The 26,474-nt window shown below is 40.7% G+C and overlaps 1 protein-coding gene across 1 annotated transcript in view; it reads left to right on the forward strand.

The window, feature by feature from the left end:
• LOC110484562 (sodium channel protein type 5 subunit alpha) overlaps positions 1-26,474 on the forward strand; it is a 214,478-nt gene that overhangs the window by 179,859 nt on the left and 8,145 nt on the right. The window contains exons 22-23 of the mRNA XM_085563330.1: positions 13,882-14,004; positions 20,351-20,632. Of these exons, the coding sequence (XP_085419456.1) occupies positions 13,882-14,004; positions 20,351-20,632 (405 nt within the window). The remainder of the gene's footprint in view (positions 1-13,881; positions 14,005-20,350; positions 20,633-26,474) is intronic.

Below are 26,474 nucleotides of genomic sequence, written 5' to 3' on the forward strand. Positions count from 1 at the left end.
TCCCCATCCATGTCCTCATCCATGGCCACGTCCCCACCCACTGGGGTGGACTGGGATGGACAACCAAAAAGTTGCTCCACCACCCTTGAATTTTTTTGCTTATTGGTTGACTCTAGGCCATCACTTGTTCTTTGAGTTCTCAGTGAAAATATCTTTTCCCCCTGCACTATTCTTTTCTTAGAAATATTTTCCCAGTGCAGATTATGAGAACCTGGTGCTATATTTTTAGCAGGTTTAACAGATGCTTTTCTCCTACCCTATTGCTAACCCTGCCACTCTGAATTGGCGCAGTAATATCCTATAATTTTTCCAGCACACTTTTTATTTCAATTTACATTTTCTTTTTGGTGCTTTGAGAACCAAATCACTGCAACTGAGCTGCAGAAGGCAGTGAATGGGTGAATTAGCTGCTCCAAAAGAAGCAGATGAACCACTTGTCTGATTTTCTCAAATTTATTTGTTTAAAATTATTCACTTAAAAATTCCTGATCTGCAAATTATTCATTAGTGGTTTGGTATCAGTATTCAAAATTCAAGCTGCAGTGGTCGATTTTTGATTGGACATGTGAAACCATCTCTCATCTGTGGTTTCTCATTGTACAAATGCAACTCTGAATCTATTTTATGTTTTGAATAATTCATAAAACCAGCTCAAAATTTGCAAGTATTCACTATTTCTAAATGGGATTTGAACCCAGAGGGGTTATAATCATATTGCTGCTGATTTTTTTTTTTCTCTATATATCCTGCTTTGTGAAAGACCTTTGTCACTGATTTGGGCCAGTGGAACAGCAGAGTCTCCATCTGACAGTTGTGGACTACTAAAGAAAATTCTGTTTTGCAATGTCTAAACATCAAAACCTGAATAATCCACTAACTGAGCTATTTTTGATGTCTGTAGAATCCCTAAAGGATGATCTCTGGTAATGGGCTTCTCAAAGAAGTGTGCTAGTGTAGCAGAGAGTGCTTTCACATGCATTGCAACACAATAATGTCCTATCAACAGCTCTGCTACCCATGTCTTTTGGAGGAAAGAGAAATGGTTAATCAAACCACAAAATGCAGGCTCATTTCAGCTCAGGGCACCAGGGAAAGATGCCTTAGATGTCTGCTGGAAGTTTGGCATACTCAACAATCGACATCAATGTACATCCATACAAGTTACCCTGTGAAAAAGAAATGTACTGCTAAAAGTAACACCCTTCTACACTGTAAATATCAGCTCTCTGTGCTCATGAACTGCAGTAGTGAGCCCTCAATCCACAGCTCTTTTCACATGAGGGAAAGGCAGATGGTAATATATCTGTGCAGACAGAAGTGTAGACAGACACCAATATCACCATCAGGAATGACATTTATGCACAATCCTCTTTTCTAGGACGCATGGGTGAGTATTTCCACAAAGAACAGATATTTTCCAAGTATCCATGCAATCAAAACATCTTTGGACAAAGCAGATTAAGCAAGGGGTCTGACTTGGCCAGGGCTGGAGGCGGGTGGCACCCAAAGTGAATGTTTTTGGGAACTGCTCTCCCCCAGACCTGTCCTTCAAAAGCAGACAGAGCTGGGCTTTGAAACGAGCAGAGAGACTCCACCAGCTGTGCATGCTGGTGTCATGCTTGATGTTCCTTTCAATTGTTTTCCCCGGCCTATAAATATTATCTTGAGCTTATCTAGCTTGAGCTTCAGCCAATTAATTCTGAGCTATGTCCCAGTCTCTGCTGACAGCAGATGGATTATTCCATTGCATGGGCAGTTTGGGAAAGACATCAGTCTGGGGCTTAGCATCATTCAGAGTCAGGAGGTGTTGCAGTCAACAGCTTCTTCACTAGCTGCTCATGTACTGAAGGCAGAGGTGAGAGGCTGGAACCCCAGAGAATCTGTCACAGGAAGCTCATGGGAAAGAGGTGTGAACTCCCAACTCATTAGTAAGAATGATCAGGGAAAAAAGTCACAGCCAAGTTTCATTGCCTGTGGCATTCACAGAGAAATCCTCTTAAACCTGGACTAATGTCATCACTGCACAAAAGTCCATTATCACAAATCCATCATCTCCATTGCAGCTTTTGTGTTCAATTTAATTGACCAAATTAGTCCCAATCCAGGCTTACAAAAACCCAGCCTGATTGTCACGTTCTGATTTCAGAGATGAGGGGAGATGAGGGTTTCTCCACCAATTCTTTCTGAGATTATCCTGTCTTTCAAGTCTTCACAGGAAGAGAAAGCTATTTTTCTTAAACAATTGCTTTGTTAAGGATGCTGGCTGCCTCCTTCCCCTCCAGCAGTGGGTGGTCCTTGCACTGTGTCCTGCAGCAGGGAGGGAAGAACATCTCTAATTCTCATTTTTTTCCCTGATGCCCCACTACTTTCTCTCCAGTTGGGTCACCAGGGATGAAAATTGTTCTTTCCATCCCTTTTCCATCTCCCCTGCCATGGAGGGAGGGGCTCCCAAGAGTTTTGGGTAGTAGATCTGTCTGCAAAATAGCTCAAGCACACCTCAGCAATGGATTTGAAGGCCAGGTATCTCAAAAAAGTTATTTAATAAATCCACTAGGCAGGATTTTGTAGATGCTTTTATGGAAATGTAATTATATGTATTTTTCACTCTCCTCAATAACTATTGTGAGGTTCTAACACAGCATGTTTCTGGTGTTTGCCTGGAGCTGCTCAGTTGGTAACTAGAGATTTGTATTCCCCACTGAGCAGCTTTCCAAATTTCCTGTTTGCTGCCAAATTTCCTGTTTGCTTGTTTGAGATCTGCTCATGGATGTTCAGGCATTAAATGCACCATCACTTTCCCTGAACACTAAAACAAAAAAAAAAAGTCATTACATTTTCCAAGATAGTTCCTGGAAAGCACTTGCTCTAAGATTTCTGCTTCAAATATTTCACTGTCAGACAAGCTAAGAAGCAGCTAATAATCCTTGAATCTGAGATGAACATTTTAAAACAGTCTTTCCCTAGTTAAAACTGAATTGAATTAAATTATGCTCTTGTGTCGGATTGTCTTTAAGTGACAATTAAAAACTTGCTGTGTGAAGTAAATATTGATGGCTTATGATTACTTTAATTGTTTTTTTCCATCTGTATTCCCTGTTGATTAACAAGGTGATTTCTGTTTGCTGTACCAGTAATTACACAATCTGCTGTAATGAGTCGTTCCCAAACAGCACTGAAACCCAATTTGTATTCTTGGGACATTACTCTAAGAGCATGTGAATTTTGTCTAGTTTGTGTTCAGAAAAGCACACAGGAGCAGAATGACAAGAATACAGTCAAGGCAAATTAAAGATAATATGTCTTGTCACTTGGAGCAGCTTTTTAAGAGAGAACTTATTAGTGTTCTCTGTGAGCTGTCAAAAGTCCATGGGTACAACAGGGTATTATAACTTCAGAGTTCAGTTTTTAACTAGCTTTTTCCCAGTTCTTTACAGCAAATGCTCATGTGGGGTTTTTGAAGTTGTCTCAGTGCACATTCTTCTGAGCCTCTCTGATGTCATAAACCTCCCAGATAACAAGTAGGATTGAGATTCCCTCTCCAGAAGCCAGGGAGCCCAGTTTCAAATAGAAAAATAAAAAAGAAAGAAAGAAAGAAAGAAAGAAAGAAAGAAAGAAAGAAAGAAAGAAAGAAAGAAAGAAAGAAAGAAAGAAAGAAAGAAAGAAAGAAAGAAAGGAAGAAAGAAAGAAAGAAAGAAAGAAAGAAAGAAAGAGAGAAAGAAAGAGAGAAAGAGAGAAAGAGAGGAAGGAAGGAAGGAAGGAAGGAAGGAAGGAAGGAAGGAAGGAAGGAAGGAAGGAAGGAAGGAAGGAAGGAAGGAAGGAAGGAAGGAAGGAAGGAAGGAAGGAAGGAAGGAAGGAAGGAAGGAAGGAAGGAAAAAGAAAGAAAGACACATTGGCTAATTCAGGATAAATTAAAAGAAAAATCTAAATGAAGATAGGTGGTTTTAATGTGTGTTAGCAGGTCAGCCGAGGCTGTAAATCTCCCTTCTGCAACCCCACATTTTATCTCAACACAGCACATGCAAAAACATCCAAATGTCTGGTCTTATCTTGGTTTGCACTTCATGTTCATTACCACATGGATGCTAAAAGGGAAGAATCCAAGCCTTGCCAAAAGGAAACATAAGCTGAGTTTCAGACAAAGCACAGCAGAACAAAATATGATGCAGCTGCAGGAAAAGGGGTGGAAAACAGAGGTGAGGAGAAAAGTCCACAGTAAGCCTGGTTCACCATCTGCCTGTACCTTGCAAAGTGGCTGGGAGATGAATAATTACTGCAAATGCTGAAGAATTTCAATTACTGAAGCAGATTTTCAACTCTTGAAAGTGCTGTAAAAAACCCATCTCCACTCAGATTTCGCTGAGCTAGGTTTACCAAACATTTTTATTTCTCAAAGTTATTTAAAGATGGAGTGCTTTTCAGTGTCCTTTTTTGGAAGATTATGCTTAAAATGAAAATAATTAATAAAATCCTGGAGTTCTTGCATGCAGCTTGCTTGGCCCTTTCCATCACTGGGTGTGGAGCTGCCGAATTCCATACACAGGAATGTTCTCCCTTGCATGGAAGAGCTGAGCTGGGAGAGACACACTGGCTGTATTTACCAGTCCAGAGTCTCACAAACTCTTCAGGGACAGAGAAGGATGAGGGATTGTCCCACAGTTCCTCTCCCTGATGACCAGCACCTTTGAAACCCCAATTTGCAGACCAAAAAAACATCTTCCCACCATCCAGGATGGTCAGGAGCAGCTCAAGAGACTCCTCCTGAGAAGGAGGGAAAATTAAGAAATAAAGAGATAAAAGCAGCCTGCACAGGGACAGGGATCCTTTATTAGTGAGGGAGAGATGAGAGGAATTGGGATGAAATTTGAAAGCTGTGACTTGGTGGTGTAGAGACATTGTGCAGATCCCCCACCTTGACTTTGGGATGTTTGTGCTAAGGCAAATGAAGATTAACAATCCTACTTTTGGTATGTAATCCTACTTGTGCCATTATCCTTCCTGGCAGAAGTCAGGGATCCTACAATTCTTCAGAGTCCCTCTCCATTCTGGCATATTTAATACAATATGGACATATTCAATACACTTCAGGATCATTCAGGTTCAAGAACCCAACTAAATTGAGCTGATTTCGAAGCTAAGACTTTCCTGTTTCCCAGAATAATTTGGTTTTTTTCATATTGATTTGGAATATCTGATTAAATAAATGCTTTAGAGAAACAAGAAAATCCAGAACAGCACTTTGAGGAGGCAACACAAACAGATTTTTCTCTCTTTTTTTTTTTTTTTTTGTTTCTTTTTGTGAGTTTTTTGTTTGTTTGTTTTTTTGGGTTTTTGTTTTGTTTTGTTTTGTTTTTTGTTTCATTTTTTTGTTTGTTTGTTTGTTGTTGGGTTGAGGTTTTTTGTGTGGTTTTTTTGGGGGGCGGGGTTTGTTTGTTGTTTTGTTTTTGTTTTAGTTTTGGTTTTGGTTTTCTTTTCTTTGCTTGCTGGTTTGGTTTGGTTTGCTTGTTTTGGGGTTTTGATTTTCTTTGGGTTCTTTGTTTGGTTTGGGGCTTTTGTTGGTTTTTTTTGTTTGCTTTTTTTGTTGTTTTCATTGTGTCATATCTAAGTAGGGTCAATCCTAATCCTGTCCAGAAAGAAACTTGCCTTTACCTGAGCACCTCGACTCTCACCAGCTGGAATGCAAATGCAGCAGAGTCTATGGGGCTGATTCTCTCAGGAATCACTGTGTCCACCCCTGGCATGATAACACTGTCTTCACATAATAAATAATAACCAAGTCCACTCCTGACTGCAGCACTCAGCATCAGGAAGGCTCCCTGGGATGGAACAAGAGGTGGCTTTGGAGATTTTTTTTAGGGGAGAAAATCTTTCCTCTCTAGCTGCCCTGAATCCAGGCTGTCTCCACACAGCATCTGGATGAGAAGCAGAACACAGCTGATGATGAAGAAATTGTTTTGCTTTAAATCATAACAAGAACACCAGACTTTTCAGGGCATCTGCACCTGCACAGCCACTGCAGAGAGAACCCCTGGGACTTGGCCAAGCTTTGGCTGATCAAGTTACATCACGTGATCCCCAAAATTCACAGGAATCCCTAGCAGCCTGCCTTGGGAAATGGTCACAGCACCAATCCTGACAGATCTAGACAATACTCTCAGGCACAAGGTGTGACTTTTTGGGTGCTCTGTGCAGGGCAGGAGTTGGACTCCACGATCGTTGTGCATCCCAACTCAGCAGATCCTGTCATTCTGTGATCCCTACCCAGTGCTCATAAACTGGATGTCAAGGTGGGGCAAAGGTGCCTGTTTGCAGTAAAAAGGTGAATTGAGACGAGCTGAAAATCCATTTGTAAATGGTGATGGGGGAGAAAACTGCAGATCAATAAGTCAGTTTGCTGCCTGGCTGGATGAAAGCTCGCAGCCGACTCAGAAATTAGCTGAGGTTTAATTCTTGATTCTACCATCTGCCCTGGGAATTGACTGGAGCTGTTAGAAAAGCCTGAGCAGGTGTAGGGGAGGTGACAGATTAAGAGAACAGCAAGACATAAAGAGGTTCTTCTGGAAACCGCCAGGAAGCAATTAGGATGCAGGAATGATTTATTTAAAAGCATTTAACCCAACAAGAGTGACACATGCTGTTTGCAACGAGGCTGCCCTCTGAAAAGGAAACATTGCCTTGAAAAGCTTGGACATGAGGAGACAAGCTGAGAGCATGGAATATCAACAGTATTTTATAGCCTTAATTTGAGTAGTAGATGGAGGAGAAAAAGCATTTTTTAAAAGTAGAAAAGTACTGGAGAAACAAACAAACAAAAAAAAAGTGGATGTGGTAAATGAGTTTTTAAACCTGAGTAATAGGAAGTAGCACTGGGCTTTCCAGGAGATAATTTTTGTTTATAATTAATCTAGGCACTCGTGTAGCCCATCATGTTGTAATACATGAGAGCACTCCAGGAGCAATAATGAACTGCTGCAGTGAGGGAAGCCCTTTGATAGCTCATTTCAGACACATTTTCACCTCCAGGCCATGGACCAGCCCCAGAGCAGCCTTAAGGAGTTTTTAGTCTTTACCTGAACATGAGGGCTGTGATTCAAGGAAACAGGGAGCAGAGATGGGAATTTAGGTCGCCTTAGTGTCTCTCTAGTGTCCTATTTTTAAGACTTTCCTTTAACTTTATGCCTTTCTTTCATAATGTGCAATTTCTGGATTGGCAGGTGCAATCATACAGTTTGGCATCCGTATGGCAGAAAATGCAGTGTCAGAATGAAAGGGCAAAGGGATATTTAAAAAAAAATAAAATGACAATAAAAGTCTGCTCAGAAAGGGTGGATGCTGAAAGGAATACCAGCCTCATTATAAGCTCCCTTTTCCCACTCATGTTTCAGAGAGCCAAAGGAAGGTCCATGTATTTCAGTTTATTTGCAAAGTCCTGTTTCCCTGTGGGTTTTCCAGCTTGTATCTGGGGTAAAGACTGAATTTTGTTCCTTTTCAAATCAAGGGGAGAAATTTGTAACTTCAGGCATGGCTCTGAAAGATGCTAGACAGTGAAGAGGTCTTGGAGTGATCCTATCCTTGGCAGAAAAAGACAGGAGAGGCCAGGCTGGGTTGAAAAGAAGCACCCACAGCAATCCAAGCACTGTTTATTCTATTTTTTTTTTTTTTTAAAGGCACAATTAGAGAGGGAGAGACAGGTGTTTCTGGGGCACACAAAAAGCTATTTGAAAGCACCAGGGGCCTGCATTAGCTGGAACTGCTTATTTAAATAAGTGGCCAGAGCTTTCAGCTCAGCTGCTGTGCTTCCATTCAGATGTCTTTTTTTTTTATTTCTTTTTCCTGCTGTTTCCTCCCCTCTAATTTGAGCAAGCAGGTTAATTTGATGAAATCCCTGGCTGCATAAAGCAAATGCTGTTGCCCATACCAGGAAGGAGGTCTCCCCTTCTCCCTGAGACAGAGACTCACAGGGTCTCAGATGTGTGCAGCAGCAGGCATTTAGTGGAGTTTCTGGTTGGTTTTAGGATTCATATGATTATCCAAGGATGATTTTTGTTGTTGTTTAGGCAGAATTCCTTGTTTTCAGGGCTCTGCTATAAATTCACCTCAGTGGTGGTCAGGGGTTAATTAAAAGATGCAATTTGTGCTGGGCAGTGCCTGCCTTGGAATGGTGCTGCTCAGGTCTCTCTGCTTCCAGCCTGGTCCAGTGGATGCTCCCAGGTTATCTGAAATCATGTGCTTTTAGGAATGAAAAAAAGAAAAAAAATAGAGAGGACCAGCCTTTATTCCAGCTCAAACAGTTTATTCCAGTTTCTCCTTTGCTGTAGGAACCTCCACCAGCCCAGGGTGAAACACTGCTCCCAAACTTTGTGCCCTTGACTCCCTGTAACCCCCTGTGGAGGCTGCTAATATGATATGATATGAAAATGTGTTCTAAATGCAATCAATCCTTAGGGAAAAAACCCTCTATGATCTTCTAATTAAAGGCTTTTTTCCCTCCTTGTGCTGCATTATCACACTCCCTACTTTGTAATTGTTTTGCTGCCACCTGAAAATTCTGTTCTGGTGGCTTTACTGGGTTTACATGGGTTTACAGCACTGATTGCTTAGGTCACTGTCAGATAATGAAAACACATAAAATTATTGTAGAATTTTATCTCTGTGTGTTCATGGTGAATAATTTAAATAGAAAATGCTGCACATCTGTATCTGGTGAATGACTGAAACCAGCATGAGCACACTAGGAATTGAACACTACTCCAGTTACCACACCAGTCATATTTCTTACCTTCAGACTGGCAGAATTTCTGCAAAATAGTGAAATTGTGACAAGAAATTGGAAATTACTGAAAAAATGCTCTGTTTCCTGGACAAGACTTTGAAGTGGATTGTCAAAATTATTAAGGCATTCAGAAATTACTCTCATTAGAGTTACATTATATATGTATTTATGTAATTTATACAGCTATCAGTGAGTATAAGCTTTCATCAGAGATCCTTCCCTGTATTCTAGCCCTCTAAATTCATTGACTCTTCTTGATTTTTCCCTGGAAACACATATGAGTGTCATACAGTGGACACTCCAGACCCAAGCTCAAAACACCAGCCACAGGTTTGTTCAACCCCCATGGCTGGTATTTCTAGTGCCCAGAGCACCAGAATTAAAAGCTCTCATTTTTCCCTTGATCATGAGACTGAAAATGGCAACCATAAAAGCTGTGGGTGTTCATTTATCTCTCCCTTCACCCAGCTCCAGGCATCTGTCATGTAAATTATTGTAAAATCTATACAGATAAACTTTTGTGTAGATATATGTGGGGATGTAGAAATATGTGGGGATATAGAAATGCAGGTCTATATTTCTTGACACAATACTCCTATAGATACTAAGATAAAACTATCACTGGGCAAAGAAAGTTTGGAACAGGGGCAAAAATCTTCCCTGAATACCAGGGTCAGAGAACTCCACACTCTCTGCCTGTGATAATAAGAAGATGAATTTTCTAAGTAGGATTTACAAGTCTTTGCCAGGAGTCTGAGCTTTGCTGGGAAGCTCTGCCATTGAGCTGGGCAGTAAATGCTGACTCATTCAGGATTTCCACTCTTTTGGGCTGAAATAAATTTTGGGAAGTGTCTGACAGCACTGAGGCTGGGTTCTTGGCTGTGCTGAGATGATCCAGGGAATGTAAAAGGGAAGAGTTAATGTAGGAAATTAATTGAATGACATCCTAGTCCATGAGATCAGTGAGACCTGTGTGTCACAGGCCAAAGTCTGTGGAGGCAGGATTGCAAACTCTGATTTATGAGGACTTCTCCCCTCCTTAGAGACCCTCACTGCTGGCCAGGCTGTGCACTGGACTTCAGGTTAGGCAGAAAATTCCAGTGACAGCATTGTGCTGGAGACTTCAGGGACACCAATGAGCAGCAAGTCAAGGGGATGAGGAACAGTCTAGAACCAACATAAGGAAACTCTTCTCTGATTTAGTTAAATGGAAAGCTGTGAAAGCTTCTTAGTCAGATCTAGCAAGCCCTGGAAAGATCTCCAAGGGAAATGCTGGAGGGAAATGGGAGCTGTGATAAATCTGCTTGGATCAGGAGAAGTGCACAGGAGGATGGAGGATCCCACAGCTTACCTGTAACCTGCTGTGAAAAAGGTGAAATTGAGGTGAAGGCTCAAGGTTGACAGCAAATTGAGTGTTTTATGGGAAATGGTTCCAGGCAATAGTGGATCCTGAGGATTCACTCTGTCTCCACCACATTACAGTGCTGCTTCAGGGGTAGGTTTTTACAAAAAACTTACAAAACTATTTGCAAACAGGTACTGAAAAGATTAGAAATGTGTGTGTGACTTCTTTTGAATCTGGAGGTTACATTGACCCTAGAGGTGTTTTCTGGGTGCCAGCACATTTTTGATTCTGAGCATAGCACAAAGCAGAACTTTAGAGCAGCTTTGGGCTGCATAGTCTTGCTACAGTAAAAAAAAAAAAATAACAGAAATAGCTGACTTCACCTTTTGCTGTGATTATGTGGGGCAGTCAGCACCAATTTTGAAAACTGCTTGATTTTTTTTCCTAAAAATAACCTTATGGGTCACTTTTAATCAAGTCCAAATGGCCAAGTCCCTGCGTTAGTAATTCTCCTATAAATAAAATTTGACAGGGATACCTTCAAAACCAACATCCAAGCATTTAAAGAAGTTGTCTCAAACTCTGTTCTGACTCCAGCCTTGTAAATAATTGCCAAATATCACAGAGCTTCATGACCTAATCCTCTGCAGAGATATCTAATGCTGTGTAAATCTGTGTCAGGAGGGCAACACCACCTGTGATGTGTTTCAGGGTGACATTTGTGGCTCTCAAAGGAAAATGGGTATTCACTCAGATCCACTCAAAAGGGAATGAGAACCCACTCAAATCCAAGTGGTCTTGGATTTGAGTCTGGTCTGGTCTTGCAAGATTTGAACCAAAACCCTTCTGCCTTGGGATAAAGGGTAGTTATGGGACACAAATCCAGGATGAGGGAGGAATTGTGCAGGTGCTCCAACCAAAGCAGTTTGAAATCCTTTGTAAGATCTGACTTTCAGTCATCATGGGTGAAAGTAGCAAAGAAGGGTGTTGGGCACCCTGTATATTATTAATTTTCATTTAAATATCTACATTCATTTTACAGAACAATTTTACAAATTAGTGAGGTTCCCTTGGTATGTGAGTGTATGGATCTTTGTTCCTATCTCCGAGCATACAATCATTGAGCTGCTCTCCTCATACCTTCAGCCTCTCTGGATAGAAACCTCCAAGGCTTTGTGAGGTTAAGGCTATTTTCAGCACTAAACTTTCCACCAAAGACAGAAATATGTGGCACAGTTCTACTCCTATCATGATTTCTCCTTAATGACAGTTACTTTTTAGACTTTTAAGATTACTTAATTGAATGGCTTTAGTATATAACTATGGTGCACATTTGCTTACTGCTGTTAGACAAATCCTCAGCCCTTCACCATTATTTAGGCAACATTAAATCAGTGGGAAGAGTGAGTAAAAGGAGGATTTGGACTCTGTGTTGATGCAGCTCCAGAGTACAGGATGTAAACCAGGTTGGTGAGAAACAGGAAGGCAGAAAATGGCTGTATTGGTGAGCTGAAGACAGTTTTTAAGTTAAACCTAGATTTTTTTTTTCTTTAACTGTGAGCATCAGGTGAGCAGGATTGAAATCCCATCACTCCTCCAGGTGAAAAGAGCATGGCAAACCTATGGCATTGCTTACTCTCAAGTGACTTAGGCATCATGCTCAAGTCACAGGTTCAGATCTGCTTTCCTAGAGATGGAAGCAAAAGCTTTGCTGGTGATTTTTACCCTCTTCAGTGTCTATGTGGCCCAAGACATCAGACCAGGAGCCCAGTCTGGCTGTCTACTGTGATGTTCTTACAGGGCACTCAGTCCAAAAGGCAGAAGTGTTTGTCAAGCCCTTTGTTCTGCCCCAGGAGCTGGGTCTGTACACAGGAGGTGAGCCTGTGTCACACCTTGTTAAAGAGTGACATGTCACAGGGTGACAGCCAGCCTCTGTGCCACTTAGTCACCTGCAGGAGCAGGGCTGACTTATCCTGGCAGAAACCCCAGCTCAGGCTTGGTTCCCCTGAGACCTCCTGCCCTTAGTGACCCACATGACACCATAAAGCCATCAGCAGGTAAATAATTTAACAAACTGAGCAAGTTTTAAGAGTGCTTAGCTGTGCTGACAGCACTGATATGTAAATAAATGCATATTCAGGAGGAAGGCTGCTCAGGGAACACTGTCTTGGGACTTAGGGACCAGGCTGGTCTTGCCATGATTTATCCCATGGGTGATGCTGAGCTGGTCAGCCAGCAATGGCCTTCAGAGTAAAAATCATCCCATCCTAAAATTAAAAGGAAAGTTTCCCTCCAGAGCTGTCAGTGTTCAAGGAGGGTCTGGAGTTTCCTAGCACCTATTTTTTTTTATAATGTAGAGGAGTCCCTGCTTTTAGGCTTAGCTGCTATCTTGAAAATGGCAACAGCACCCACTGCTCACAGATGAGCTTTGCACACTCCCATTGGTGAGTATGAGATATCCAATACTGTGACAAATGGGGCTGTGAGAATGGTAAGTAAGAAAAAAAAAATTTGAAAATGAAGAAAAGGAACTGTGATAAGCAATATGCACAGGTTTCTCCTTCTAAAAAGGTAGCATATTATAGTATGTGGTGATCAGTTCCAGTTGGGTTTTTTGTTGTTTTGGGTTTTTTAATACATGCAAATTGGCATAATACCTACAGTGTTGGAGAGCTGTTTGTTTTCACTCTCAGTAAGATTTCAGGCTGTGAACACTGATTTGAGCATGCAGAACCCCATTGCTCCATATGTTCATAATCTCCATTGCCACTCAGCTTATTCAGAATCCAGTCCTGTGCCTGATACCACCACATTTCTGACCAACTAGAGCACTGTAAAAGCTCTGAGAACAGGAAGAGCATGGAAACCCCTCCATGCTGTTTCCAGATTCAGGATGTTTCTTTCCAAGAAATAGTCTTTGAAAGGTGTGAACCTCAACACTGAGCACCTCTCAAATTTCCATCTCCTTTAGAGACTGTGCAGAAACCAGAAAAAAATGAATAAGAGCAGAATGGAGAGCCATGCACATCATTCTTTTAAGGTCTGTGCTTAGAGCTATGCCTGCCAGCAATGTAGAAGATTTGTTTCTGATCACTCAGTTGAAGATTAGTGATTAAATGTTACTAGCAAAATCCTTTATCTTTGCTGAAAAGGGTTTCTTCCAAAAAGCTCTAAATTGTAGCTCTTACCTGACTCGTATTTTGGGTAGTGGAACTTACACACACCTCAGGGAGTGCACAGAAAACAGCACAGAGTGATGGGTCTGTTATGGTGATCTTTTTTTCATCCCCTTTGTGAAGGATTGTCACCCTGATTCTAAAGATTTTCTAAAGCCTTCTGAGTTTACATTCTGTTAGAAAACTTTCCCACACATTTTCTATAAACAAGATATTGTTTTGCATTCCTTCGTGGTGGTGGAGGAAGTTGATGAACTGGTGGTTTGTCCAATGTCTTTGGAGAGGTGGCCCATTCACTCTCCAATCCACTGTCACCTTTGGAAAAGTATAAAGGTTGGAGTCAGAAACTAAACCTTCTTCTTTTTTACCTTGCCATCATGGTGGCTCGTGTTGTGCTTTCTTGTGTCCTATAGCAACAAAGGATCATCCTTACTTCTGCGTGGATCCAATGAATATCTCCCATTTAAGACTTTTTTCCCCCCACTATTCCACTTAACCATCTGTTTCTTTCCAGGGAGGAAAGCCAGAAGAGAAGGAAAATGGCAGGAGTGTTCTAACAGGCTGCATTTTCACTTTGTGTCTCCACCCAGGTCTCTTTAATCAGTTTGGTTGCCAGCACTCTTGGATACTCCGAGATGGGTCCCATCAAATCCCTCCGGACCCTCCGTGCCCTGCGGCCGCTGAGAGCCTTGTCACGGTTTGAGGGGATGAGGGTAAGAGGACACAAAGCATCCACAAAGCATCCCCCAAAGCCCAACCTCGTGTGGATCACAGTGTAACAGGGCACTGCTGCACCAGGTTTTGTCAGCCAAAGGGAATGAGTGACAGTTCATTATCACGGCAACAAAGAAATCTCTCCTGGCTCTTGGTTGTATCATTACATCTTTATCCTTGGGTGGATTTAGTGATAAACTAATCCTAACTTGTCACACTACACCTTAAAAAAATACAGGTTTTTTTTGCATGAGGAAGCATTTGGCTATCAACTCCCTCTCAATTATAAGGTGTATCAGGGGAGCAGCCAAGCTAAAGTTTGCTCCCTGTTTTGACATGCATTAAAATGAGAGTGATTAGAAAGTTCTTAAGGACGTTTTCACTAATAATTAAAGCAAAAATTAGAAATGCTAAAGATAGGGAAATCAAATGAATGAATGATTTTTTTTTTTTTCCCTTTGAACAGATTGCAGTTTTAATGAGGAATGTTTGGATTAACATTAAAATCATGCAGCTTGTACTTATTGCTCCATCTTGTGCATCCATCTCTTTCTTTTCTGCATTCCTTTGCCACAGTGGCTATATTCCCACAGCATACCTGTTTATTTGTTAAGCTTACCTGCTAACAAGAATCAATTCTTGTTTAGATAAGCACTTTATTTAATTCCTCACACCATGCATGACTCGCAGGTGGTGACAGCTGTGTTCTGTATAAGCTGAGGTTACTGCTAACCTTGCAGATTGCATAGCAAGGTAAAGCAAATCTGTGACAAAATTCTGTGTCAGATTATATTGATGATCCCAAATCTTTCTGCTAGGTCAAGGAAAATGCTACATATTTCACTGTGATGTATGTTCAGGGTAAAGCTTTCCTGTAGACAAAATTTTGGTCCAAATCATCAGTGGCTAAATGTGTACTTCATGCACTGATTTCCCAGCAATGAATTATTCTCATTGCAATGCTCTCACAGCAAGAGACAAGGCTGGAGAACCTAACAACTGAGATGAGCCAGGAAATATCACCATACAGCAGTGTAGGAAAACCCCACGTGCATTCTTTTCCTCCTCTGTGGATAATCAGATTTGGCAATATAACACTTTGTTCCAAAGATTTTGTGATTAGCTAAATCATATTATTTTTGTGGATGAAGATGAGGCAAGTATTGTTGCAGACCACCTCTGTGTTAGTACTAAGGCAAAAAGATTCAAAAGGCTCTGTTTATCCAGGCACCCAAACCTAAATTGCTTTGGTCACCACAATCTTTCCAGCAGTCAGGCAATATTTTGCAGGTAATTTACCAAATAAAACAAAACCAAAGTGCAAATACACAAAGCGAGGTTGCACTACTGACAATAATTAAAGCTCTCACTCCTGTCATTCGATGACCTCATTCTAAGTCTTTATTAAACATTCACAGATGGAATATTTCAGCATTCAGTATTAGCAAAAGCAGTAGCTTAAATAGCAGAGTGATTTGTGCAGAGATTCTCTCAAATCAGTTTAGACTTGGCTTATGAAAGCTTAGCTTTTACTGGTGGATTTACAAGCCCAAGCAAAACTCAGTGTGTTCTAAGCTGACATAGAGTTGTTTACTCATGATTTCGCATCAGTTTAAGTAAATTGGATTCAAACCTGAATAGCAGTGGGGAAATGAGCCAAAAACATCAGAAAAGCCTTAGCAGAATAAAGAAAAAGTAACATTAAAAACTTCTCATTTTTCTCTGAGAACAGCAAGAGGCTGGCTTGGTGAATATCTTAACATGGATCAGCCCAGCAAGTTTCCTTCCCAGCATGCTCATTCTTACAGGCCCCTCAGTCCCTGACTCAATATCCCCTTCTCTTTCCTGTACAGCTGCAGCTGAAATATATTCAGTTGTTCTGAGCTATCAGAGGTGGTGAATTAGCTTGTAAACCATGATAAAATATAATTGAGAATACGTGCTATTGGAAAAGCAAATCATTTTAGTTTTAGTTTGTCTAACCACACTTAACAAGACTAGGGACAGTTAGACCTTTCATTATTAGGAGTTCATATGCTCCAAAATGCACAGGAAAATTGCCAGCGCAGTGATGGATTAAATAATGATAATGTTTGAGAAGCAAACACTGACAGTGAGAAAGTAATAATAGTTTGTTCTATTATAATGCCTCTTTCTTGAATAACTGAAACATCTCTGCAAGGCTAGAACAGGAGCAAGAAAGTTCTCATTTACTGCAGTAACAGATTTATTTCATCACTGTTGTGCCTAAATTTTGGGAGCAACTTTCCCTGAGACAGAGCAGCATTTGGGTGGCCAAGAGAGCCTGTTGCCATCAGACCTCAGTTCTCTCCCTGCCTTCAAACAGCCTGGGACCTGTGCAAGTTTGACACAATTCTCAGCAGCTCCTATGCCACAAAAGGTCTGCAAAATAAGGATGAACTTGTGCCATCCTGCCCCTCAATCCTCAGAAAAAGACCCCAGAAAGACCAGGATCCCACCTGACAGGACTGTAGACCCAGAGGCTCTACACTCATGAGCTCAGAATAAAGTACCTTAGCTCTTCCTGTCCCAAATAATGACATTTCTCATGTCTTCTCATTTGTTGTCCATCAGGGAATTGTTTCAGAGGTGGCATTTCCCTGCAAGGGAGGTTATTTTAGAAGGATATATTTACAGTATTTTAGGCAGTATTTTAGAAGGATGAGGGGAATGATGAGAGACCATTTAATGTGAAAATGATACTGGGCGAAGTCATGGTGAGATTGCTACAAGATGCATGCAGGAAAGAAACAGCATAATTAATGCTAGTTAGCATGATTTCATGGGAATAGTTCTTGTAAAATTGATATGGGCCTCTGATTTGATTACAAATTATGCTGATGGCAGTAACTGTGCTGATAGAGAATCCTTGGATTTCAGAGAGGAATCTGATACCATGAGATATTGTGATGAAAACACGAGCTTTGTACCAAGACAAGTAAACACATTTTAAAGTAGGTGATGGATGTCAAAAAGTAATTGTAAGCAGTGACCACGCTGTAAATTCGGTGATGAGCATCTCAGGGTGAGGGATTGTTCAGAATGAGACCTATCTTTAATCTGGAAGAAAATATAAAATCTTTGCTGACAGAACTCAAAATCAGTGTAAGTGGAATTACAGATAAGGGAATTATGCTGGCTGATCTGGATCGCAGTGAAAAATAGATCTGTTGTACAACACACATTTTAATAAACCCACATGCATTGACTACCTCAGGAGGAGGAATGTAGGTCACTCTGGGGGATGTTTCTTGGAAAACAGCAACTGAGAAGGACACAGGGATTAGGATGACTTTTCAACAGGACAAAAGCTTTGGGGCCAGTCTGACAAACAAGGTGACTTAGAATCCCTGAATATGCAGGGAAATAACCCAGAAAACAGAGGGACAGTGCAGGGCTTCAATGCTGGATTTCCATGAAAGTGCTGGAAAGGGGGAATTAAAAATGGGAAAGTCTCTGCAGAGAACTATGAGTGTGATTAAAAATCTGGGGAAAAAAAGCCATGATAGCTATAAGGCTCTGATTTTTTTAATTACCCAGAGCAATGTGCAGTGTTAACTCCCCCACAGTGAAGATGGGAATGATAGGAGAAGACATCTAAGAGCAGATGCCTTGAGTTCAACAAATTCCACCCAAAAATGCAGCAACTCTTGCTAAAACTGAGGACAAAGGGCACCATGTACAGATTATGTAATAATACATTTTTTCCTCCATTATTTGAAATCATGACACTGTAAATTAGATGTCTTTGCAAAAGCTGTGCCTGAGCTTCACTGGGAGTTATAGTCTGGGTCTGAAGTCTGATGGGCTCTATCAGAGCAAAGGGAGGATTAACTCATCATGCAAGTCTATTTCTGGATTAAAATTCTGAATCAGCTTTGGTTGAGGAGGTGGCCTGTGAGATCAGGATAGCTGGGGACCAAACACAGGTTATAGATTGCACCACTGAGTTAGGGCAGAGGGTGGCTCCATTTCTAGGCTGTTCCTAAAGAAGTCACCTGGAAGGTGATTTCACCTCTAAAGGCATTGATGGAAACCAACAAGTATGAAATCTTTTGTTACACATGGATATATGTGCTGCTATTCCAAAGTGCAGCAGAAATTCCTCCCTTTCCATGGCAAGATGTGCACCTGAACTCTTAATATGAATTTATGATAATAACCTGCATTTATGTATCCAGGTCTTCCTCTCACTTGTCTCAGTGCAAAACAAGAATGCTTCCACCAGAACAAATAGCATCACACTGGTGTAAAAGCAGAAGCAGCAAGAAAGAAACCCCCCTGTTAATAATTCGTTCAGAGAGGTGTTGCAGGATTTGCTCCAGCCTTGTGTCATGTTTTGTTATCTACAGGCTATTAAACATAACTCAGCAGAAGGGAAAAAGCAGGATGTGGGCATGGCCATCACTTGTACTGCTGAAACCTGGATGTCTGTGTCCTGTCACTGGGACCTGGCTTCAGCAGCACATGTAGCACAAATGCATTTTTTTTTTTTTGCTGACACAGGTTAAAACTGAAGAAAAATGTTGTGCAGAGAAGCAAATGAAACCTACTTTGACAAGAGCCAAGGCTATATCTAAACAAGCCCTTGATTTGGAAATTATTTGGCATTTTGGTTAACACGGTAAATTTGGTCTAAATGATGAGGTTAGAAATTGATTGACATCCAAAACGGAAAGATAAAATTAGCAAACAAACAAAACAAAACAAAACCAAAAAAAACCCAAGAAAATTCATCAGCAATGGGATTATACAGAAAAACAAAACAAAACAATTGGTCAAACTGCTTTTCCTGTGTGAAAATCAGTTTCATTCATAAATGCACAAAATATAAATCTGAGTTTTGGAAGATCTACATAATTTTGTATTGTGTGCTGTAGAGGAAGCTGCTGCTATACATGCATGAAAACCATTTCACTCCTCCGGGTATTTTCTTCCACAGCAATGCAAAAATGATGGAGAAGTGAATGTTACTTTATTAGCTCATCAGAAAATTGGACACTAACCCAAGAGAAAAGAAGAGCTGACATTTTCCATAATCAAATTCACCAATTGAATAAAGTTTAATTTTTATGGATCAATATCACCTTGTCTCAGTTTCAGAAATGTAGATGGAGAAGAAGAAGAGCTGAGTGGATGCCTATCAGATTTTAATCTCCAAAGCATGAGACAGGGATGGGGACAAATTTGTGTTGTGGGGCTGGTGTGTGCATCTGTCTGGGAGGCAGCATTGCCTGGACCATGCAAAGGCACCACCTGCAAAGGCTGTGAACATGGAGAAATCTGATTTGTATAGGAAAGGGGAAAATTACACTTTGTGATAGAGTTCTTCCCTCAGCAAATGTCTTGCATGGTGTGACTCTTGGGGTGTCCCGTGCAGAATTGGGAACTGGGCCCCTTCCAGCTCAGGATATTCTGATTCTTTATCCAGCTCAGGATATTCTGTTTGATTCTTTAGTGATCTTTGATTCTCCAGTGTAAGGTTTGGCATGCACAGATGCATTAACCACCTTAAACCCCAACAGTAAATGATGTGCACCTTGCCTGGGTGATGTGGTGGTGGTACTGCATTCAAACCTGGCAGCTGTGGAGGGTCTGCAGATGGTCTAAACTTTGGTTTTTCTTGCTTGGCTTCAGCATGGTGTCCACTTCCAGTGCCATTGTTCACACAACTTCTGCTTTTTGTTTTAATGTATGATTTTAAGCAGAGTTTTGCAGCCCTGTCTGGGTTAATGTGTAGGAATTTTACAGCATAACACAGGAAAGAAAAATAATTTTTTGTTAAATTAGAATGATTTTGCTCTTTTAATCATGCATACTGATCAGATTGGGGAAGCTGCCTTAGTACAGTATGTCTCAATCTGTTATTATTTAATTAAGCAAAATTTATCACAGCTATAGTTCACAACCCACTGGCTACAGAGGCCTGAGTGGATTCAAGGATTTCAGAAATCTTGTTTTCTCTATTTTGAGCCACTCTAGTGCATCCCAGCCATTTCCAATTAATCCCATTATTATTATAGTTTGACTGAAGTGTACTGTCCAAAAAGATTTGAGAGGTCAGGATGACTTCTGAATTCAGAGATTCCTCTTGAAAAAGCATCAACCCTTGGGTGGGATGCCAACAGATTCCTTCTTTGATCACCAAAAGGAAAAAATAATCATGTTGGAAGCCTTTAGGGGTGGTCTGGCTCCTTAGGCAGTGTCAGTGTTTATCCACCTGTGACCATGTGAGGGTTCAGATGTTAATGAACCCTTGTTAATGAAGTGTCCATACAAGTGCTGACATTAATTCTGTTTTCCCTTTTCTTTCTTTCCCCCAAGGTGGTGGTCAATGCCCTTGTGGGAGCCATCCCTTCCATCATGAATGTTCTGCTGGTCTGCCTCATCTTCTGGCTCATCTTCAGCATCATGGGAGTGAACCTCTTTGCTGGGAAGTTTGGGAAGTGCATTAATAAGACAGAAGGAGATATGCCTTTGGACTCTAAAATTATTAACAACATGAGTGACTGCATACTGTACAACGTGTCAGGCACGTTTTACTGGACAAAAGTTAAAGTTAACTTCGATAATGTTGGTGCTGGGTACCTGGCTCTGCTGCAAGTGGTAAGTGTGACCACCAGAAACTCATGGGCAGATGTTGCTGGTTCTCACTGGAACCATCAGTTTAAATGCTCAGGTTAACCTTACCTATCAGGACAATAACTTTTCTCAAGTGTAAATAAATCACATTTTGCATATTAACTTGGACTAGAAATATTATGGGAGTTTATGGTTTTAATTTGGGTTTCTACTACTATATCACTAATACAGTTCTCTGGGAGGTGATTGACCTACTGAGATGAATTAAAGACCATTTTGTGAATACTGTAATCCAGGGCAAAGTTCACTTCCAGAAAATAAATCTGTGCTACAGGAAGGACTGTCCATGCAGACAGAGTGCACTGGCCTTCCTGAACAGCCTGGGATTTCTCTATATTCTGCTGGGAAAAAAGAGAACTTCTAGTGCCTTCAGTTTCCCAGCTGAAGTTACTGCATGGAGCTGAAGTCTTAATTTATGTCTCTCTGCTCACTTTCCATTTTTGAGAAGGACACTTGTGCTTCTCAGTCTCATTCCTCACCTCATGTCCACCTGCTAAAATAATGATTCAGATTGAATCTAGCTATGGGTCATGGAGGGGATCAGGTTGCTGACACTGCCCCCAGCCCAGCCTCTCTGGGAAGGTGGCAAGAGCATAGCAGAAAAGAGTCTGATGAGGTTCAAAGATGATGGCAATATCTGAGCTATAAAGGCAGAAGAAAGCCACTTCTACAACCTTTTTCACTATCAAATGCAAAATATATATAAATGGATTGTATGCACTGAGAGTCACTTGTTTTGACACAAGACATCCTAACAGAAAGGACCACAGGAGACTCCACCTTGCCCAGGCCCTGCTGCTGGACTGCTGAGTGATTTCAGACAAATTGTTTTGTGTTTCAATTCCATAGGGCCCTCACATAAAGTAGTGATTAATATCCTTATTTCTACTGTTTCTAATCTGGAGCCAAATGATGAGAGAGGCTGGATGTGCACTTGGAGTATTGCTCATTGCACTTTTTGCATGCAGAGTTAAATAAGCTCCTTGATACATCTTTGGACAGGGAAATTTCTTTGTTGAAAAGCCTGTGACAGCATCCCTGAATTCTGGGATAAAAAATGTGTCCTGGGAGCTCAAATCATTTGTCACCTATAGAATCCACCCTTTGCAATGCAGCAGGGTATTGCCTTCAGCCCCCTCCTGCCCTTTCAAAGGGGCACGAGACTCCCATCAGACATGCCAGTCATTCTCCTGCCCAGGAAGCAAGTTTATTTTTCCCTGATCTGGTTTGGAACACCTCCATGAAGCAATTTTCTTGTCTGGTAGAAATCTTTGTTCTTATGTGTGCAGTTCCTGGTACACAAACACTTGAGTTTGAGATCTTCTGATCAGTGTCTATTGAGTTTTTCTTTCACACCCTCTGGAAAGAAGAAACTTTGGAATGGGCACAACCACTTTTGATTCTTTCCATGACATAAACTTGCTGAGAGTGAGAGCTTTTATCTGTTGCACATAAGTATAATATTCAGCTCAGCCATGCAGGGTAGATTATTTCACTTTGAACGCCTTTAATTAGATTTTCTGTTCTAAATAGTGTTTTCTTTGTCTTTCATTTAAACATCCAATGTAGATGAGCAAGAATTTCCAGGTTTAAAATATTGTGCCTTACCTGAAGTTTCTTAATTCGTCTGGTTATATAACATTTCCCTATATTTTTTTTTTTTTTTGGGGGGGAAACTCCATCAGAGAGGTAGCTACTCCTTCACCATTACTTTTATAAGAATCAAACTCCAGTTTTCTGAAAATCTTTAGCTTTTCATAAGTTGGCATTTCCTTAGGAATATCCAGTCTTTTCTAGTCACTTCTGTTGGGATCAGTGGTGGCAGAAGAAACATTACTGGTTGTAGGGTGGAGCTCAGCACACATTTGAAGGGAACAGGCTAATATTGCTCTTTTCCAGTTGAAAATGGATTTGATGACTCTGCAGGTTTCTTTCAAATCTGGGATCCTGTATTGGGTAGGAGAGAAATAGATTTTTAGTTGCAAAAGAAGTGTTATAAACCTGGGCCTGGTCAGGCTGAAAAAACTGATTTTAGCAGGAAACAAGCTCAACTTCTATGACAGGTGGCAGCTGTTTCTTCACGGAGGAAGAGCAGGAGCCAGTTTCCATTAGGGGATTGATTTTGGCTTTAATCCTGCACCTGGAGCTCTTATGTCTGCTGCTGACCACAGGCAATAAAGTGAAAAGGTGACACACACAAAGAAGGGGCCCAAACATCTGGATCTCCTTTGCCAGGAGTGTTGGTTACAGGTGCCCCTCATCAAATATTCTCCATATGGGTCACATTTCATGGGCAAACTCCCGTGGGAAGTGGCTCAGCTGACAGCCCAGCTCTCTTGGAGAGACTGACACCTCTGTGCATCCCTGTGCACAGCAGGGCAAGGAGGAGATAAGCAGTTGGGTCACAGCCTGCCAGGATCCAAAACATGAGCGTTAAAGTGTGACTTGTCTCTTGGCTGCTGACATTTTCAGCTGCCACAGCACGGATCTGAGTGGCTCTGAAGTTCCTTTGGAAAGCCTGCAAATCCAAGTGGAAATGTGTAAAACAAATCTGCTTGATGTTCTGTCTTCTTCAGCAGCGTATTTGAAAGAAATGAAAGTTGCTACTATAGAAAATTCAGGACGTGTGTGTACCCAGAGGAAAGCTTTCTGCATGAAATTTGCCCCAAATATCTTCTGCTCTCTTCCTCTTGGGGTCTGAGTGTCGAGATGACCCCAAGATTGTAAAAGTCTTTGTTCTCCCAGCCCGTGCAGCCAAAGAAGGAGCCAGAATTCATAGGATCAGGTTCTCAAGGTTGTTTATTTTTTTCCTTATCTGTAACATTCTTTCTCTGACCTGCAGAGCTCTGTCTAGCAGGTCAGCCATGGCATTCTGTCCACAGTCTTGGGCAGTGCTTACATTTTATACTCAAAACTACATGTGCTGTGTTTACAATAATGTGCCAATATCTATCATTTATGTTGGACAGTGTGTCTCTACCTTAAACCAACAAAAAAGTGTCACCATCACACCAAGACATGGAGTACAAGAAGGAGAAGAAGGCAAGGACATGCTCAAATTCCTCCATCTTGTCCCCCTAAACCCCATTCTAAAAACCCCAAAATTCTACTTTTTCACCCTGTGTTAATTCAACTACCACACTACTCAAACCCTTGTGGCTTGTAATTCCTCATACAATGTTGGAAGATTTTTCAGTGGGCTAAAATTGAAGCCACAAGTGTTTTTGACTTCGTGCCAAGGTCTCCAAGCCCCCTGCCAGGGTCTCGAGACAGCCAGGGCAGCCAGAGGGATGTCCTGGACTCTGACATTTTTCTACCATGATTTGGATCCATTGTGCTGTCCTGAAGTTGCCACTTTGGGTTAATGAGTGTGAGAAAAAATTCATGCAAAGTCAAGTCTCAAGCTCCTCCAAGTAACAAACAGGCTGTCCCAAAACAGGTTAACACAACAACAGAGGTAACTGCTCTGCTCAGTCTACAAGAAAGAGGAATGCCTCATTCATGGGGAGGGAAAGATCTCTGTGATCACAACTTTTTGACTTGCAAGAAGGATGATTCACTTTCCTGGTGATTTAGCACTCCTACAACCTTAACCTAGCAGGGAAAAGGTCTTGCTACAACCCAGTGCTTCAGGAATGTTTTTTTCTGTATTCCAAATTTCCTTAAATTATCACAGCACCTGTGTTCTATAAATCTGTATTTGAGCTGATCAAAGAAATATATTAAATTTCCAGTAGCAGTTTTGCATTTCCCTTGTGTAACCCCACACTTCCACCCTGTGATCACCTCTGCATATTTTTTTGCAATGGATTTTGAAATTTCAGCAATCTGTTGAAGAATAACCATGCAGCATCTGTCTTGTTTGGAAAAGTTCTCCTTGGATAGAATGGAGTAATGGAGTTAGATTGACTATATCCTACTTAGCTTTGAATTTGTCCTATTAACTCTGTCACTTTGGGACTCCAGATGAGGAGTGGGGAGATACAGAAGCATTTGTAGAGCAGCACAGCAAGCAGGAGCTGCAGAGTTAAAGCAAACCCTCCTGCCAGGTTTGAAGTCCTGACTGAGCCCATAAATCAGACACAAAATGGTCATGAGTCTAAAGTTACTGCATTACACCATCTCTTGCGCTTCTGTGAACTGCAATGCCTGATTTTACTGTCACTGTGGATGCAAAACGTGCAAAAAAAATCTCTGGTTTAGCTTTCGGATATTTCTCTCATCAACAGTAATGCCCAAAGAAACCTTTCAGCAGTGTGAAAATCAGTGTTTCAACCATGAAAAGCAGATGTTTTTATTGAACAATTTCCTTTCCTAGAAAAAAAATGAGAAAGAGAAAAAAGAGAAAGAAAAAGTGAAAGAGAAAGAAAAAGAGAAAGAAAAAGGGGAAGAGAAAGAAAAAGAGAAAAAGAAAAAGAGAAAGAAAAAGAAAGAAAAAGAGAAAGAGAAAGAAAAAGAGAAATAAAAAGAGAAAGAAAAAGAGAAAGAAAAATAGAAAGAGAAAGAAAAAGGGAAAGAAAAAGAGAAAGAAGAAAAAGGAAAAAAAAAAAGAAAAAGAAAAAGAAAAAGAAAAAAGAAAAAGAAAAAGAAAAAGAAAAAGAAAAAGAAAAAGAAAAAGAAAAAGAAAAAGAAAAAGAAAAAGAAAAAGAAAAAGAAAAAGAAAAAGAAAAAGAAAAAGAAAAAGAAAAAGAAAAAGAAAAAGAAAAATGAGAGGGAGAAGAAAAAGAAAAATAAAAAAGAAGTAAGCCCCAAAAACCTACAGATTTAAAGATTTGATTTATTTCAAGGCACCATTTGGTTTGAGGGCAGACAGTGCCATCCCACCTTTCCTCCTCCCCACTAATTTGCTGCATTGCAGCTCTGACCACCACCAGTGAAATAACGAAATGTAATCCCATCCCAGGATGAGTTTATCAGTAGATAATCTCATCACATGACAGTTTCAGTAGAAAATGGTCTTTCTCTGGATAGCTTCCAGGCAGGATAATATCACAAACACTCAAACACAGATTTTGTCACTTCCTTATCCAGAGTGTAAGTGGTTACTAATTCCAGATAAACAATTTCTTTTCTCAGTGTTATATTTCTTTCATTCTCAGTATCATTTACCCTCTGCAGGTGAAGTGTCCAGGGAAGCTTTCCAGATGTCCCAAAGATTTTTAATTCTCTTGCTTCTTGACAACTGCGGGAAACAGAAAATCACAGCACTTCATTCTCTTAATAGTTTGGGTTTTTTTTTGTCAAATCATTTCATTGTCCTTTATCACTACAAACCACTGTGCCTTGCAGGAGAGTTGCTCAAGTCTGTGGTACACACTGAGGGGTAAAATTGCTGCTCAAGAGAAAAGATTTCTTCCCAAGTGGGAGCAAAGTACAGGCTAAGATCATATCATTTTGTGCCACAGGGAAAGGATTTCGTGTTTCATCCCAGCCACCCTTCCTGAAGAGCACTTTGAGCTGAAAGCTCTGATGGCAGCAGAAAGTCTTTCAACAGATTAGAAAGAAAATGGCAAAAAAGGAAAATATTAGAATGTTTAAGCAGTATCAGCATGACAGGTTCAAATAATTATTTGTTTTGATAAAAATTACGATTGTTCCTGTAGATACTTTATCTAAAGTGTTTTTTAACACACAGCACCATGGAAGAGATTTTCTAAAGGATTCTGATTTGGGTGAGTGGGTTAATCTCTTTCAAGCAGTAGATATGAATAGGTGCAACCTTTCAAACACTATTTTATGTATACTTTTGTCAGAAATATCATTGATCTCTTGTACACTCTCCTTTGGCTCACTAGCATTCAGAAGG

Source organism: Lonchura striata, chromosome 2 (genome assembly GCF_050655825.1).
Source record: "Lonchura striata isolate lonStrDom1 chromosome 2, ASM5065582v1, whole genome shotgun sequence".
NCBI lineage: Eukaryota > Metazoa > Chordata > Aves > Passeriformes > Estrildidae > Lonchura > Lonchura striata.